The sequence below is a fragment of the Somniosus microcephalus genome, chromosome 13 (genome assembly GCF_052327205.1).
Source record: "Somniosus microcephalus isolate GS21.2 chromosome 13, FLI_Smic_1.0, whole genome shotgun sequence".
NCBI lineage: Eukaryota > Metazoa > Chordata > Chondrichthyes > Squaliformes > Somniosidae > Somniosus > Somniosus microcephalus.
This window is the reverse complement of record NC_140999.1, coordinates 145,018,991-145,037,734: the sequence shown is the minus strand read 5'-3', so window position 1 is coordinate 145,037,734 and position 18,744 is coordinate 145,018,991. Positions and strand designations below refer to the sequence as shown.

At 45.8% G+C, this 18,744-nt stretch overlaps 1 protein-coding gene across 2 annotated transcripts in view; it reads right to left on the bottom strand.

Moving 5' to 3' along the window:
* The window catches only part of LOC147108642 (cadherin-like protein 26), a 111,429-nt gene that overhangs the window by 49,004 nt on the left and 43,681 nt on the right, over positions 1-18,744 (bottom strand). For both annotated transcript variants that reach the window (XM_086005335.1, XM_086005336.1), the window contains exons 6-9: positions 17,745-17,873; positions 11,817-12,002; positions 7,945-8,204; positions 3,374-3,516 (exon numbers count right to left, since the gene is read on the bottom strand). In XM_086005335.1, coding sequence (XP_085861461.1) covers positions 3,374-3,516; positions 7,945-8,204; positions 11,817-12,002; positions 17,745-17,873 — 718 coding nt within the window. The remainder of the gene's footprint in view (positions 1-3,373; positions 3,517-7,944; positions 8,205-11,816; positions 12,003-17,744; positions 17,874-18,744) is intronic.

Here is an 18,744-nt window from a genome sequence, read left to right as displayed (position 1 = left end):
TACTTTAAATCTATGCCCCGGTTATTGACCTCTCTGCTAAGGTCCTCCCTATCCACTTTATCTAGGCCCCTCATAACTTTAATCACCTCAATTAGGTCTCCCCTCAGCCTCCTCTGTTCCAAAGAAAACAACCCCAGCCTATCCAATCTTTCCTCATAGTTAAAATTCCCCAGCCCAGGCAACATCCTCGTAAATCTCCTCTGCACCCCTTCTAGTGCCATCACATCCTTCCTGTAATTTGGTGACCAGAATTGCACGCAGTATTCTAGCTGCAGCCTAACTAGTGTTTTATACAGTTCAAGCATAACCTCCCTGCTCTTATATTCCATGCCTCAGCTAATAAAGGCAAGTATCCCGTATGCCTTCTTAACCACCTTATCTACCTGTCCTGCTACCACACAACACTAGGTTATAGTCCAACAGCTTTATTTGAAATCACAACCTTTCGGAGCGCTGCTCCTTCGTCAGGTGAAGTGGAGAGATGCATAAAAACACAGCTTACATAGTGACTATATAAGCTGTGTTTTTATGCATCTCTCCACTTCACCTGATGAAGGAGCAGCGCTCCGAAAGGTTGTGATTTCAAATAAAGCTGTTGGACTATAACCTGGTGTTGTGTGATTTCTTACATTTGTCCACCCCAGTCCAACACCGGCATCTCTACACCATGTCCTGCTACCTTCAGGGATCTGTGGACATGCACTCCAAGGTTCCTCTGATCCTCTGCACTTCTCAGTGTCCTACCATTTATTGTGTATTCCCTTGCCTTGTTAGCCCTCCCCAAATGCATTACCTCACACTTCTCCAGATTGAATTCCATTTGCCACTGTTCTACCCACCTGACCAGTCCATTGATATCTTCCTGCAGTCTACAGCTTTCTTCTTCATTATCAACCACACGGCCAATTTTTGTATCATCTGCAAACTTCTTAATCATACTTCCTACATTCAAGTCCAAATCATTGATATATACCACAAAAAGCAGAGGACCCAGTACTGAGCCCTGTGGAACCCCACTGGAAACAGCCTTTGAGTCACAAAAACACCCTTCGACCATTACCCTTTGTTTCCTGCCTCTGAGCCAATTTCAGATCCAACTTGCCACTTTGGCTTGGATCCCATGGGCATTTACTTTCTGTGACCAGTCTGCCATGCGGGACCTTATCAAAAGCCTTGCTAAAATCCATATAGACTACATCAAACACACTACCCTCATTGACCCTCCTTGTTACCTGCTCAATCAAGTTAGTCAGACACGACCTTCCCTTAACAAATCTATGCTGACTGTTCCTAATTAATCTGTGTCTTTCTAAATGAAGATTTATCCTCTCCCTCAGAATTTTTTCCAATAATTTTCCCACCACCAAGGTTAGGCTGACTAGCTCGTAATTACTCGGTCTATCCCTTTCTCCCTTTTTAAACAACGGTACCACATTAGCAGTCCTCCAATCCTCAGGCACCACACCTGTAGCCACTTGGCAATTTCTAAAATGTAAAGTTAATTAAAGTGAATTACTCAAAAGAGCTATAATTTGAACTACTGCAAAACAGCTGGTAACAAATCAGTGTTTTGCTTAAAGCATATTTCAAACTTCAAAAGAGATTACAGATGGAAGAAGGTCAATTCCATACCTGTGGAGGCCATTTTCATCTCACTGCCACGCCTTTTTTCAGTATGAACGGGGTGGCAGTCAGTCAAAAGTACATTAAAAAATTCTACTGCTCATTTGCCAACCAAGACCTACCCTATTTGATATTGAAGTGGGCCATGATTTAGGCAGCCAAACAGGCAAGAGTCTCATTAAAATATTTAAAAGAAAGAAAAAGAAAATCAAAATTTAAGGCGTTTTTAGAACCCCGATGCGGAGTCCAGTGGAACTGAGCTTTGAGTGGTCATGGCTGATCATGGTCGGATTCTGAGCACCAAGGTGAGACAATATAAACGGTACCCATGTTGATGGAATAGATGGCAGGTGAAGTCGAGATGACAGAAGCATTCTGTTAATGGTGAGAGAGTTCTTCCAATGAAGTAAGAGTGGATGGAGAGTGGAAACCTGCAGAATCTGTGCTGGAAATCAACTGAGAAACAGCTTGTGGCTGAGGAAAATAGCTTTTACTGTACATTTGAAGCTTTCAAGTAATCAGCTGGAGCAATGGCCACTGAACTCCCACCTCAGGTTGACAGCCGTGGTCCCTGAATAGCATGGTTCCTGTGGCCGTGAAGTTAAATTCAAAAGGTAAGTTAAAAAAGCTTGTTAATGATCTCTCAACTAGATGCTAATGAGTTTAATTGGGTCGCCTGCGACTGCCTGTTGGGTCTGCTCAGCGCTGACAGACCCGACATTGAGAAAGGCGCGTTGCAGCAGGTTGACAGCCTGTTCCCGACCCGTTGTCAAAAAAAAATGTTCCCACCCAACATGCCACCCGCTGACCCCTCTGAAAATCTCAGCTTTTATTTCATTTTCTGTACATGATTTTACATTGAATTAAATATTCTAACCTACACTGCCTTGTTTAGTCCCCAATGTTGACAGGGGCGGGTTGTGTAAGCGGCGGGGGATGGGGGTGGGACAGGGAGGTGGAGGAGTTTTTATTGGGCCCATATGCTGTGGAGTTAACTCCACAGCGTGCGTCTTTTTTTTCCAGTTGGTTGACAGGCTAGGCTCACTGTCAGGTGGGGAACACTCTGGAGGAGGTCGCATACCAGGAGCAGAAAGGGAACCTGCTGATGGCTTAGTGGGAGCGTGGGGGTGGGAGACGTCCGTATCTTGGGGGGTCCAATCCCAGATCCCATTGGGGGGTTTACCGAGGCCTGGGTAACCCGGTCGGCCAGGATTAAACATGTAAGACATATTAAATGTGAGGCTGCAAGCCTTATTATAATATTTAAATCAACAACCCGCCTCCTGGGAGCGGGTTGGCTGCCCGCCCCCTGTCCCACCTCCATTAAAACCGGAAGTGGGCAGGTTGGAGGCAGGTCTGAGATTTAAAAAATGTTTACATCACAGCTGACCCCAACCCTCCCATTTTTGGTGGAGAAAATTACCCCGAGTGTAAGGGTTCTTCAATCTAATTGGTTAAGGAGACGTACCATTGGTAGCCTCGTTCACACAGGTCCGAAATCCCCTGTAGAGGGCGCGTGCTCATTTTGGCTTTCTCATAAACAGAAGTTCCAGTGCCAAAGCCCAATGAAAGTCTGTGGGCAAGTGTAAGTATATTGAATGGCTAGCACCATTCCTTTGCCACTAACCACAAAATCTAGGCCGTTGAGAAAGGTAAAGCAGAATTGTGTGGTTGCTTTGGAAATACATTTAGATCAAATGCACATCTAAGCAAGTAAGCTGTAAATTAATATTTGCAGAAGAAAACCTACCATCATCAATTGCATAAACAGTAAATGTATAAACACTGTTATTCACGTAAGGTGATTCTCGATCCAATACTTTCACTGTTGTGATAACACCAGTCTCTGAATCTATAGTAATCCATTCAGCGGGTTCAATTCCTCGAGCATATCTTTCAAACAAAAAGACACATGATGGGTTATTCAGAATTTACATGATTAATCATTGATAAATCACCAGGTTTTGTACATACTACAACTAGGGAAGTTAAGTCCATGTGATCTCCTGGACTGGTTTTGATCAGCTGAGGGTATTTTCTCTGATTGGTCCTGGGTTTACCTTTGTTTTGTTACCTCTCCCAGGAGATTACGGCCTAGAAATTCAGGTGCTTATCACCACCTGTTATCGCGGCGTAATGTCGAGAAAGTGGCGGCTTTCACTCCTCCACCAGCTGGTGGTGGGTCCCGCAGTGCCCTACATTTTCGAAGACCCGGTAGCACTGCTGTTATGAAGCATCGCTCTGCAAAGAAAATTGGCGGAGTAGTGACGTCAAGCTGACTTAACATCTCCAGAGAACATCAACTATCGCACTGAATTCAGTGCTGGGTCCTAAGCACGCCAGGTAAACCCAGTGTGCAAGCAGACTGACAGAGGTGCTGTCAGCACCACTTAAAGGGACACACACATCTTTCAGGTAGGTTTGCATTTATGCTTTTGGGCTTTTTTTTGATTTTGCTGAAGTAGTGGTTTTCTGCAATAGATATTAAAACATTTTTAAATGTGTAGGGAGTGCTGCTGGATGCTTGCAAGGCCTCGGATGGTAAAGGAAGGCCTCTGAGAAGACAGAAAATGCTGCAAATACTCAGCAGGTCAGGCAACATCCGTGGAGAGAGAAACAGAGTTCACATCTCAGGTCAGGATACTGCCTGACCTGCTGAGTATTTCTAGCATTTTATGCAGTCACTTCAGATTTATAGCATCTGCTTGCTGAGGGAAGTGGAGGAAGCAGACAGAAGGATGCATCCCAGGCAGTCCCTTTGTGGCCGAGGTATCCAGGATGGAGTCATCCACCTACAGCTCCAGTGACCACAAACCCAATTCCCCTTTCAACATTAGTCCCACACCTTACTTTCCCTCTGTTACTGACCATCACAGCGTCCTCTTGGCCACGATGTTGAAATAAAACCACTACAAAGCAAACTTTCCAATCCAACTTTATACATCTATCCATCCAATATGGCATCAAGAAATCAACTCATCACCCTTATGTATTCTCTTAGTGACTGTCTTGAGTGTGCCTTTGACTACCCTACTGATGTCACGCAGTGCTACCCCAGTGGCTGCAGCATGGCTGGTGGAAGGCTGCTGACTTTCAGTGGGAACACTGCAAATGGCCTTGCTGGTTGACCTTGAGGAGCTGGTGGCTGGGAGTGTGAAATCAAGTGACAGTGTTTCTTCTTATTATTCTTCTCTCTCTTCTCCCTCTTCTTGGCCAACCATTGGCTGGAGAGGCTGCATTTCTTGGGTGTATGAAATGAGGAAGGCACAAGGGTGGAGCTGTGGTGAGAGGAGGGCAGGAAAGCAAGAGGTGCATGCCAGAAGGAGGATAACGTATGAGGATACCCGCATCTTGTATTCTTTCTGCCTCGCCACTGGCCAACTCAGCCAAGCCCCTGTCAAGAATGGCCTCCACCATCTCCTCCAAGGGGGTGAGGCTAGGAATGGGAGGTGTGCCTCGTGATTGGTACAGATTATTGGTAGGTGAGTGATTGAAGGGTGGAGTCGTGTATTGAGCAGTGTATGAGGCTAGTAATTCAGTTGGTAGGAGATGGCTTTTGAAGTTGCATTCACTGACCTTGACCAGTGGTCTGAGGTCATGAAACTTCTTTGGGCACTGGAGCCAGGTGTTGAGGGCAACACTGCTGGCAGTGATGGCCTCGGTGATGCAGTCCCACATCCTTCTTTCTGGAGGGCCTCCTGGCCCCTGTGGGTAGAGGACCTCTCTTACACTGTTGACCCCCTGCACAAAGCAGGTGTGCTGCGTTTGAGACCCTGGGTGCCTTTTCTTGGCTTGCTGAACCATTTGTGTTAGTGCTGATGCACTTTATCAGTTTTTTGAGAATCGGAAGGGAATTCAGCTTTAAGTTCTGAAGACCCCCATTTGGGACTTCTTTTTATTGTTAATTTTTTTTTAAAAGGCAGTAAGGGCTGAAAAATGCATTTTTTCACCATTTTAATTATTATTAGTTCTGAACACATTACTCCTTTAATTTATAGCCCTTTTAATTGACCACAATTCCTTGTGAACTCCACAGCCTCGCTCCCAGAGGCTGTTACAAGCTGGAATGTCATTTCAGGGTGGGAACTTCGACTTCCAAGCCTGCACTGATGCCACCAGGAGGGCATTACACAGTAAGTTAGTGCTGGACTTAAAATCTTTAGCCCCCAGCGCAAATTTTTCTCTGGTATCGCTGCATCCCTTTTCATTGTCCGTTAACCTGAGATGCCATTGACATCCACAACTCTGGTGGCAGCCACGAATTTCTATGCCTACATGTCTGTAGCGCTACAGGCTATTGGTGAGTAGGTGTCGCTTTATGGCATAGTTGGTGATTATTTCCATCACTCTGCTGATCAATGGGAGATGTCTGTTTTAATTACATTGCCACGTTTGCTGAATCAAGGTGACTCGGAAAACAGCATAGAGATGATCTAACTAGGTAGTAATTGGCTGGGTTAGATTTATCCTGTCTTTTTGGTGACTAGGACATCATTGGGCAATCTTCCACATGGTCAGGCAGATGCCAGTGCCATAGCTGCACTTATGTAGCTTGACTAGGGGAGCAACTAGTTCTGGTGTGCAGGTCCTCAATACTACAACAGTAATATTGCTCGGGCCCATAGTCGTCTAGTGCACTCAGCCACTTCTTAACATCACATGGAATGAACTGAATTGGCTGGACACTGGCACCTATAGTGGTGGAACTGAGTGGGATCATCTACTTGGTACTTTTGGCTGTCTCTTGACTCATTTGCTGGGTTTGGCCATATTTGAGGATGAGATGTTCGTGGAGTCTCCTCCCATTAGTTGTGTGATTGTCCATTTTCAACTGCATGTGGTAGGGTGACAGAGCATTGGTCTGATCCGTTGGTTGTGACACTACTTTGCTCTGTCTATAGCCTGTTGCTTTATGTGTTTAGCATGCAGGTACCCTTGTTTCATAGCATCACTCTACGGTATGCCAGGTGTTGCTTCTGGCACATCCTTCTACAGTCCAAGTGAACCAGGGTTGGTCTCCCAGCTTGATGGTGTTGAGACTTGAAGTTACAGATTATAGTGATATACAATTCTGCTGCTGTTGATGGTCTACAGCAGCTCATGTATGTTCAGTTTTGAGCTGCTAGATCTATCCTTAGTCTGTCCCATTGCACGGCAGCAGTGCCTCACTGTGAAAATGAAATGTACATCAATCCGTCATATCTCATGATTATTTTTCCTGATGCCAGCCCATCGATTACCCAATTTACTGAATTCAGTTTCACAACTTGCCATGATGGGATTTGAACTCACAAGCTCTGGGTTGTTCGCTCAGTACCATATCCACTGCACTATTTTAAAATGTGAAGTACCACATTTTATAGGGCTAATTCCACACTTACAGCAAAGAGCTGTGTCTGCAGGGAGTTTTTAATTAGCCCTTACATTGTGAACAATGTTAGTAGTAGTTGGGAACATGGTAGATACTTTTCAGTGAAATAAATTGTATAGTGACAAAAATGGAGAACAGGCATCAACACAAAGTTATAGTCACGGTGAAAAATTTCTGATGAAGGGTACACATCTGAAACATCATAATCTGTCTTCTCTCTTTAAATATGCTGACTGACCTTCTATATGTGCCCAGAGGTTTCTGCTTTTATTTGAGACTGGTAGCATTTTAATAAAGCTGTAGTTGCTTGAAAAAAAATCAATTAGTGACAAATAAATAAGTTGCCTGGTAAATTTTACTGAATTTGGTACTGTCAGATAATATTGGTAAAGTTTTTTAACATAAGGCATTTATTCACTAGAGGCATAGCGGGTGAAATTGAACTTGGTGTTGAGGTAGCACAAAACGGATGGTAACAAATCGACAGCCCGTTTTACAAATCGCCCGATTTTCTTTTCCATTAAACTAGCAGGTCATTTAGAATTACTTACGAGGCTGCTTGTGAGAGGAATTGATGGATGTAGTGCAACTTCTTTTCAACATTTACCAACTTCAAAGCTCTCTGCTAGTTTGCTGTACACTACAGGGGAGCCTATTGTTTATTGCTAAAAGGGTCAGATCAGTTACTGCATTCAATTCATCCACTCGGTTGCTGCCAAACCATATGAAAAAAATGTCTGACAGGGACTGTACTGATAGCTCACCCTGTCCCAAAGGTTGGGTTAAAGCTCCCCAGTTCAGGCACTAGCAGATGAAGCAATAATCTTGAATTATATCAGATGTAAATGCTATATAACAGTGTTTTGACAACAAGAAAGAAACAATTGGGATATAAATGTGAAAAACCATGATGTATATACACTTATGTTCAACAATGATCACTGTTTTACCTGATGGAATGCTTATAGAATTTATCAGTATCAGTAGCATTAAATCTTCCCAGTATTTTTCCAGGCATCTGACCTTCGATCTCTTTAACAATTAATACCGGAGGGAAGAACATAGGAGGGTCATTCGCGTCCTTCACAGTAATAATTGCACAAATATTTTGCAATACTCCAGAAACTTTTCCTGAACATGTAAAAAGTGGTTCTTCATTCTCAACGGTTATCCTAATTTTCCTTTGAGGACCATGCTCATAATCCAAAGGCTGCAATAGTAAAAACATACAATCAGTTTGAATAATAGTTTAAATAGCTTAGAAAGTGTTTCATTATTCTAATAAAGCTGTTAAAGTTGTGTTATTTATTTGCTAATCTTAGTTAAATAAATCTGGAATAAAAAGTTAGTATCAGTAATGGTTACCATGAAACTATTGGATTGTCATAAAAACCCATCTGGTTCACTAATGTCCTTTAGGGAAAGAAATCTGCCGTCCTTACCTGGTCTGGCCTACATGTGACTCCAGACCCACAGCTATATGGTTGACACTTAACTGCCCTCTGAAATGGCCCAGCAAGCCACTCAGTTGTAACAAACTGCTATCAAACACAATAATAATAAAACCGGACTGACCACCTGGCATCGACTTCGGCATTGGCTACGGACACGGCACACCCAGCCCAGTCAACCCTGCAAAGTCCTCCTCACCAACATCTGGGGACTTGTGCCAAAATTGGGAGAGCTGTCCCACAGACTAGTCAAGCAACAGCCTGACATAGTCATACTCACAGAATCATACCTTTCAGCCAATGTCCCAAACTCCTCCATTACCATCCCTGGATATGTCCTGTCCCACCGGCAGGACAGACCCACCAGAGATGGCGGCACAGTGGTATACAGTCGGGAAGGAGTGGCCCTGGGAGTCCTCAACATTGATTCCCAACCCCATGAAGTCTCATGGCTTCAGGTCAAGCATGGGCAAAGAAACCTCCTGTTGATTACCCCCTACCGCCCTCCCTCAGCTGATGAATCAGTACTCCTCCATGTTGAACACCACTTGGAAAAAGCACTGAAAGTAGCAAGGGCACAGAATGTACTCTGGGTGGGGGACTTCAATGCCATCACCAAGAGTGGCTCAGTAGCACCACTACTGACCAAGCTAGCCAAGTCCTGAAGGACATAGCTGCCAGTCTGGGCCTGAAACAGGTTGTGAGAGAACCAACACGAGGGAAAAATCTACTTGACCTCGTCCTCACCAATCTACCTCTGGCAGATGCCTCTGTCCATGACAGTATTGATAGCAGGGACCACCACACAGTCATTGTGAAGATGAAGTCCCATCTTCACACTGAGGACATCCTCCATCGTGCTGTGTGGCACTACCACCGTGCTAAATGGGATTGATTCAGAACAGATCTAGCAGCTCAAAACGGGGCACCCATGAGGCGCTGTGGGCCATCAGCAGCAGCAGAATTGTATTCCACCATAATCTGTAACCTCATGGCCCGGCATATCCCTCACTCTACCATTACCATCAAGCCAGGGGACCAACCCTGGTTCAATAAGGAGCGTAGAAGAGCATGCGAGAAGCAGCACGAGGCATACCTAAAAATGAGGTGTCAACCTGAGGAAGCTGCAACACAGGACATGCACACTAAAAAGTGGAAGCAGCATGCTATAGACAGGGCTAAGCGATCCCACAATCAATGGATCAGATCAAAGCTCTGCAGTCCTACCACATCCAGTCGTGAATGGTGGTGGACCATTAAACAACTAACGGGAGGAGGAGGCTCCATGAATATCCCCATCCTCAATGATGGTGGAGCCCAGCACATGAGTGCAAAAGACAAGGCTGAAGTGTTTGCAACCAGAAGTACCGAGTGGATGATCCATATCGGCCTCCTCCTCAGATAATGAAGTATTCCATGCCCGCATGCAACAAGACCTGGACGACGTTCAGGCTTGGGCTGATAAGTGACAGGTAACATTTGCCAGGCAATGACTATCTCCAGCAAGCGAGAGTCTAACCACCGCCCCTTGACATTCAACGGCATTAACATCACCGAAATCCCACTATCAACGTCTTGGGGGGTCACCATTGACCAGAAACGTAACTGGACCAGCCACATAAATACTGTGGCAACAAGAGCAGGTCAGAGGCTAGGTATTCTGCGGCGAGTGTCTCACCTCCTGACTCCCCAAAGCCTTTCCACCATCTACAAGGCACAAGTTAGGAGTGTGATGGAATACTCTCCAATTGCCTGGATGAGTGCAGCTCCAACAACACTCAAGAAGCTGGACACCATCCAGAACAAAGCAGCCTGCTTGATTGGCACCCCATCCACCAACATAAACATTCACTCCCTCCACCACCAGTGTACTGTGGCTGCAGTGTGTGCCATTTACAAGATGCACTGCAGCAACTCGCCAAGGCTTCTTTGGCAGCACCTCCCAAACTCGCGACCTCTTCCACCTAGAAGGACAAGGGCAGCAGGCGCATGGGAACACCACCACCTCCAAGTTCCCCTCCAAGTCACACACCATCCTGACTTGGATGTATATCGCCGATCCTTCATCATCGCTGGGGCAAAATCCTGGAACACCCTCCCTAACAGCACTGTGAGAGTACCTTCACCACACGGACCGCAGCAGTTTAAGAAGGCCGCTCATCACCACCTTCTCAAGGGCAATTAGGGATGGGCAACAAATGCCAGCGACACCCACATTCCATAAATGAATTAAAAGTGTATTGAATGAAAATTCAGGGTGTTGTTGAGTTGTCAACTTTTTGGGGCTGTGTCAGTTTTTTTCAAGCTGCTGGTCAACTTGCCATTTTCCCATGTTTGGATGTATACTGAAAGTGGAAAATGTGCATCCTTCACCTTGATGAGCACAAGCTAAATAAAGGACTCAAGATTGTAGGAAATAGAACAGAGTTCTGATGGGAGGAAAAGATGGAGCGTAACCTATTAGCAAGGAAGTTAAAGAAGTACATTCAAGGAATGTAAAGGTCTTCTTTAATCCAGATGATACGATGATTACAAAACTATTCTATTTGCACTTTTCTAACTATACTTCAGTGACATTGTTCGGAAATTATTTGTGAGGCCATTTTGAATGCATTTGTAAAGAATGATCACCAACATGGCTTGTAGATCCAAATTTAACAAAATTTTGAAAATTGCCTCATTGTGATGTCTTACATTTTATTGTCCCTATGGTCAATTGAAGTGAATAAAGCTTCTTTCTTTTTTCAGCACCAATGTAATGCTTCTAAAAGCTAAAGCTAAAGCTTAAGCTTGCTAGGAATCCAAGTCTCCACTTCAGATTCAGGGATCTACAAAATAATTCACCCTCTGGCGTACCTGGATAGTCTACTGGCCCATTGGGAGCAGAAGGTTCCAGGTTTGATTCCCACTACAACTGGCCTTAGCACCCCTGGAATAGGAAGGGAAAACAATTCAGGAGAGTTCCTGCTCCTGATTGCTATCCAGTCAACCTTGGTGGAAAGTGCATGTATGTGGATGCAGAATGAGAACAGGATTGGACTTAGCTATGCTGCCGCTGGAAATGGATTCTAGCAAGAGATTTAAAAATCTGACCGCAATGTTTAGATTTTGATTCCCTGATCACTAAATCCTAATAGGTGGAAGCCTATATTTGATTGAATCTTCATGAGACTGGCACATAAAAAAAAATTAAGGACATAGGAAAAACAGCTAAATATACTGCAACAGTGATATATAAAATAAAAATACAAATATTTATGTTTGCAAAGATACAAATAATGATGATGTGATTAATATCTTGATTTTTTTTTCTTAAAGTACAAATAATACAGAAAAGGAAGAAGCAATATTCTCAAATTAAAATACCATACCTTTATTAGAAACAGAATTCCGTCATTTGTTTCTGGATCTGTTTCAATCTTGTAATTTTCATTTTCATTTCCTTGTACTATTTTATACTTTGCTCTCCAGGCTGGCGTATTGGGAGTGTCTTTGTCAGTAACACTTACTCGTAATATAACCACATCTTTGTCAGTCTCATTGATAGCACCTGAAACCTAAATGAAAGGAAATCAGATAGTAACAGAGAAAAATTGACTTTCGAAAACAAATTCCCTGAACATTTTGCTAAAATGTAATGGTTTGGATTAATGTACATATATATAAGATTTTAAAGTCCATGGGGGAGAAATTCGGTTATTAGCGCCACCGATTAACGCCTAAAGAGGCCGAGAAGTGGGGCGCTAGCCAATTTCCGGGCGGGCGCAGGCCGCCTAGCGCCTCGCCCCATATGGAGCATGCATTTAGAGCCGGCGCTAAATCTTAGCGCTTGCTCATGGGCGCAGGCTGATTATGACGTCATTTGAGTGTGCAACGCCTTTTGGGCGTCCCGGACCGGAAATTCAGTGGCGCCCCCCCTCCGTAGCGCCTGGCGCTAATAGTGACAGCTTACCTGGAACCTTACCAAGTCGCTCTCAGGCTGGAGGAGCGTTATTTAAAGGGGACTGGTGTGGTTTAAAAGCATCAGCCATTTTTGGAGCACAACTTCCTCGAGAGCTACAAAGAGTTGCTGAGCTGCACACAGAGCCATTTGACCACTGAGCCAGCGCAGGCAGGCGATCTTCAGCCTTCTGACCATCACCTTGCTGTTGGTGAGCCTTGACAACGGGGAACCTTCCTGTGGGCACTTATTATGGGGGCTGCATTGGAGGGGAACGTCCTGCTGCTGAATCATCTGGAAAGGGCACTGAGACGCTGGGAGAGGGGGGCGGGCATGGCCAGACGGAGGAGGGCCAACAGACGTCGCCACAGCAGACCTTACGCTGGCAGGGTTTTCCGACAGCAGTTTTCCTACATGAACATGCCAGAGGAGCAGTGTGTCAGAAGGCTGCGATTTAGAAAGGAGGTGGTGACTGAGCTGTGCCAGCTGCTTCAGCCAGATCTGCAGCCTTAGATAAGGTGCAGGACAACTCTGTCGGTGGCTGAGAAGATGCCTGCTGGCCTGAACTTCTACGCGAGCGGCTCTTCTCAGGCTGTGCGTCAGAGGCTGATCAGAAGTAGTTTCTAAGCCCCTCTCAAGGAATGCTTGCTGCCATTCCAAGAACAGGAATGGAATCGGTCTGATACCCCCAAGCCTGTGAAGGGCAAGATGCATGTAAATAGCAGGCATGGCCATTGTAAATGAAGAAAGTGTTTCATTACACAAAATGTGGTTCCTTCAAACATGAGAAAGCTATGGCAACAGAAAGCAAAACTAACACACTGACACATAACTGCCTCTCACACCCGGGAGACTGTCCAAAACATAAATCACATCTGACCATCTTCCTTGGCCTTGATTCCACTGCGCCAACCAAAGCATCCAATGCCCCATCAGTGAGGCGTTCCGCCCTCTGCCTCACCCTTTCCATGTCTTGCTAGGCTGGTGCGCCACAGGTAGGCTCCCACCGCTTTGAAGGCCTACAAGGCAGTGAGTGTGTCTGGTGATGCCAATTGACCTGCCCCTTTAAGAGCTGGCTGGCACCAGTGTGTCTCAGGGAAAGTGATTATTGACAGCCACCTTCGCTGCGCCCCGCCGCCGCGAAATTGTGTTGCGCCGCCGGGTTAGCGCCTTAAGAGTAGCGTGCAGTGCCTGATTTAGCGCTGCAATCACCTTTAGGGGCGCTGCAACCCAATATCGTGCTAGGTGGCGCTGAATTGTGCCTGGCGCTAAACTTTGCGCTTCGCCAGGACTAGCACCCCAAACGCGGCTATACCGAATTTCTGGGCCAATATTTAAAGTCAAAATAAGGTTATATTGCCATTATAAATTCCTGCACCCCTCTTGCGCTCAAATTTCTAGGCCTATGTCCTTTGCTTTTTGAGGGAGTACCAGAGTTACATTTTGGAATGGTGATTCATACCTACATCATCAATTCATCTGGATTTTCTGTACTCATTAAAAAAGGAAAACTGCAGCTCTAACTTCTTGAGGCACAGCAACATTAATTCAGAATATCAAGGCAAGTAATTGAAAACAGGGATGTATTTTTATAGCAATATTTTTAATGATATTTGAGCCCTTAAAATTCTATCATTGAATATAAATGATGCCTATATTGGAATATTATAGGCCAGTTATACTACACAGCTTGCATTGATGTGAAGTAGTGTCAGCTTTGCATTAATACAAAATGTGTAATATACAAACTAAATGGTATAATTTTAAAGGGGGTGCAGGAACAGAGACACCTGGGGGTTTGCATACAGAAATCTTTGAAGGTGGCAGGACAAGTTGATAAGGCTGTTAAATAAGCATACTCAATGCTTGGCTTTATAAATCGAGGCAAAGAGTACAGAAGCAAGGAAGTTATGCCAAACCTTTATAAATCACTGATTAGGCCTCAGCTGGGGTATTGTGTCCAATTCTGGGTGGCACAAATGCGTGCACCATGAGCTCAGCTAGGTACTGACAGGCGTGCCACATACAGTTTCCACAATAGCGGAGAGGATGGAGGAGTCTAACTTGACCACTAGTGGATTGTTAGTGCAGGGAATTGCAAGAATATCTGCCATGGAGAGAGTGGCCGCCATCATGGAGCTTCAAGCACAGCTCTTAAAGGAGTGCACCTGTGCAGATCATGACCACGGTTGTGCAGAAGGTGTCTGCTGCCTTGAACAGTATGACAGATCCCATATCCGTGGCCTTACAATGTGTCACTGTTCTCCGCCTAGCTGGTCTGCAGCAGAGTGGTAGCAGTGATATATGCTGGTCCAAGAGACAGATGATGGTGAAACAGGACATGGAAGTGGGAACTCCACTCAAAGTGCTCCCACTTCTCAACCGTTGCCCCCACCCTCATACAGTAACCAACATGCTGCCTTGTCTCCTTATGGCTGTGTCTGCCCCTGCACAAGTGCAGGTGGAGCAGTCTTTGGCAGGGTCCTCAGGGGCTATGAAGCCCAGAGGGCATAGGCCAAAAGCATCTCAGTCAGAGCAGGGATCTGAGCAGCCTGCCTCTACCTCTGCTGAAGCTACACAGGATGCACCAGGTAGAAGTGGTAGGAAGCGTAAGTTCAATAAATTGTAATTCACCAAGGGTATGCACATGGGTGTTTGACAAAATGTTATGTTGTTAAGTTTCCTTTTTTTATAATGCCACATAATCTGAGTGCCCACTCATTCTGGCTATTGTCATCACAGGGGAAGTTTAAATAACTCCCACCCCTGGCAAACAATCCAACCATCACCTGCCTTATGTATTTATGTGCAGTGGACTCAGAGCCTCCGGTAGCGCCATGGAAGGACCCACAGTCAGTGGTAATGTGTGTCCACCAGGTCCTGCCAGTAGTAGGTCTTCTACTAGGAGCTACCGATGTCTGCCACCAAGAGGTCAGGTTTGGGAGGTGGGTCAGCTGTCAAAATGGAAATGATCAACAGCGGGTCGGGAGCCCGCTGTCAACCTGCCTTCACACTAGTTTCCCGGGGGTCGGGCCTATCCGCACTGAACAGACCTGACACCAAGCGGTGGGGGAGACTATTTACATCATTAAGAGCTAGTTAAAATCCAATTAAAGGCAATTTTACCCTCTACTTACCATTTTTCCAGGTTTTTGACAAAGTTCACAGCGCTCGGGGATCACGTCAGGTAAGTAGGTCGGGTTTTCAATGAGTATACAGTCATCTGAACAGTTGACAGCTACGAATGTGGTATAAAAGTTACCATTTCATAGCTATTCACTTTCCAGCCTTAGAAGCTGGATTTGGAATACACTTTTCAGCTTTATGCATGTTGGAAGGGTTTGGAGTAAACTCTCTATCCACTGTCACGCCCTTGGGACAACCTCTCTCACCAATGACAGATTGCTTCTGTCATCTCAAGTTCAGCTGCCATCTATTCCATCAGCATCGGTGCCCTTGAAAAAAATCTCACCTTGGTCCTCAGAATCCCAATACGATCAGCCCCAACACCAGCAGCACCAACAACACCAACCTTCTCCGCAATCACCTGATGCTGCACAGGACACAGGGCATCAGTACCTGACCACATTGCTGCCCGGGATGCCAGGGATGGCCTCACCAAGGCCAGATTTACTTCACTTGATGCTGGCTGCCACATGATGCGCCAGGTTGGCACCTCCCCACACCAACACCATAAAGCATCCCTGCAATGCCCAAGCCATTCCTTTCACACTCATCACCATTGGGGGGGGGGGGGGGCAGGACCATTATGTCTCACCATTCACTGCAACTCACTAAGACACTTCCAAAGTTGCACACAAATCTGTCCAAGAACACAAAGTGTTGAAAATAAAGGTTTCAATGTTTGACAACACATTAACATAACCATTGGATAAAAGACCCAAGTGGCTACCCTTGTGTGTTGTTAGTTGGTATGATTAGACTAGGATGAGGGTGAGTGTGAGGGGTGACTCGTGAGATGGGGAAGTGATAATGTAGATAGAGAGGGATGGGTGGCGGTGCAAGGTAAGTTGGTGTGAGTAAGGATGTGCAGGAGTCGGGTAGGGAAGGCAGAGTGATGGGATGTGATTAGTGGCACAGGAGGATGAAGTTGAGTGTGGCTTCGCAGTAACGTTTCGTGATCTACTGAGATCATTGAAAGGTTTGCGCCACTGCAGCCTGGTCCTCCAGACGATATCCCTGCTTGTGCCCTCCTGTACAATGTGCAACCAGGCTGCGTTGGTCTCCTGGGAAGGTCTTTTCTGCCCACTGGAAGGGAAGATGACCTCCCTGTGTGCAGTGACTCCCTCCATAAGCATCTGGAGGAAGTCATGGGCGAGCCTGGGTGCAGCTGTGCACCTCTGTGCAGGGCTTGTCAGTGCTTGCAGCACCTCAATGCTGTAGAACACTGACAGCACAACTGTCAAAATCAATTTGGCCATGGTCCCTTTAAGGAAACCGGCTGATGACGCATCTTCAAATAACGTCATCAGACCCGCTTCCTTTTAATTTACCGGAAACCTCGCTGGGTGGGCTTAACAAGGCCCATCAGGGGAAGGTCATGTGGAAAGCTGGCATGGAGAGAGGAGCGGGACCGCGACACGCCAGCGACCCCGGCCGCCATGCTCCTGCCTCAGTAGATGAAATCGCAGCCTCTGTCTATAAACCCTGTGGCATGGGTAGTGCCTCCTGTGACTTCAGCCCCTCTCTCCTGTGCACCTCCTATGCATCTCTCTCCTGTGCACGTGCTGATCCCACCACAGCATGTTGTCGCTGCCGTGGATGGTGATGGTCTTCCTCCAATGCACCTCCCAGCCTGATCTTGTCAGTTTGAAAGCCTTCAAAGTTGAGAAAAAGCTGTATCCACACAAGAACCCTCTGCCAAATGTTTGCCAGAGGGAACTGAGACACCAGCTGTAATCAGTGAGGTTTTGTTCAGATGGGTCAACCACAAGTTTAAATGCCCACCTGAACTGCGGCTCAATCTCGCCTCCATTTCCCTGGTCAGTTTCCTAAGCCCCGGGAAACCCGTGCTGGAAACATTAAATTTAGAGCTAAATGAAATTCAATTTACAAACACCTCATTAACATCTCCTAAGGACATTAATTGCAACATTAACTACCCGCCCGCCTGCAATAATTCAATCCTCGACTTTGGAGAGTAGGTTTTTCACCGGTATCCAAACACGCATCCATTAAACCCGAAAGTGGGTGCGTTGAAGCCAGGTTGCAGTCGAAATCAAAAAATCATTCATATTAAGTCCCGACCCGCCCCAATCCGCCCATTCTTGGGGGTTAAAATTCCACCCCGACCACCCCCCCCCGCACCACCACCCAGTTTATCTGTAAAAATACTTACACTTTTCTGAGTTAAAATAGGAGGATTATTATTGGCATCCATCACATTAATCTGTACTTCTGCACTCGAGGACAGTACTTTTTGTCCATTGTCTCTTACTTTAATGACTAAAGAGTAGGATTTGATGGCCTAAAACAGAAATGACAATCAGATATAAAACACAAATGACATTTTATAAAAGACGACATTACCATGCCCCAGCAACTTCTTAACAATAAAAAAGGTAATTACAAGGCTAACTATTGCATGAGTTGCAGTGCATTTGTTTATTTTGGATAAAGCTGGGAAGTCTTTCTTAAACTGCAGTCTGTGAAAAGTTTTAAGTTTTCCGCTAATCTATAATGCACCTCCACTGTCCACATGTAATATATACAATATATACTAGACTGGATTTTCTACAATTCCTCCTGAAATTGAACACGATTGTGGCAGAAAATGGGGTAAAATGCGACCAGACCTACATCTGCCTCCCTGCCCCGAGTTCAGGAGGACGCTGGAGCGTCGGGAATTGGGGGTGTCAGCATTCCTGGAGTCTCTGAAATGGGTTTCCTCAGTTACCCCTCTCCCTGCCCTCAGTTTCCCCTCTTCCCCGCCCTAGGTTCCTTTTCTTCGCCTGCTCACGGGAAGCCTCCTGGTTCTTGGAACTTCTCACACAACAGCTGCTGGGACAGGGACAGGGGTCGGAACCAAGCACCAACTATGAAAAAGGCCATGGACAGGAGAACCCAGCACAGGCCCATTCTTTGGCAGGGTCTTGTGGTAGGATCTGCGGGGCAGGAGGAGGGCTGGTGGATGGTAGTGGGTGGGTGGTGTGAGGCAGTCAAAAGGCCCTGAGCCCCAAAGAATGTCTGAGAGATATCCTGGAAAATTTCAAAGTATCTGTTTCTCAGGATCCATTTTTGGGCTGACCCCAGGGCCCTGTGGACCCTCTAAGCCATGGGGTTCAGACACAAGTCCCGACGATAAGTTTCTCGTGTTCTTCTCCACTGTAATGCTCAAT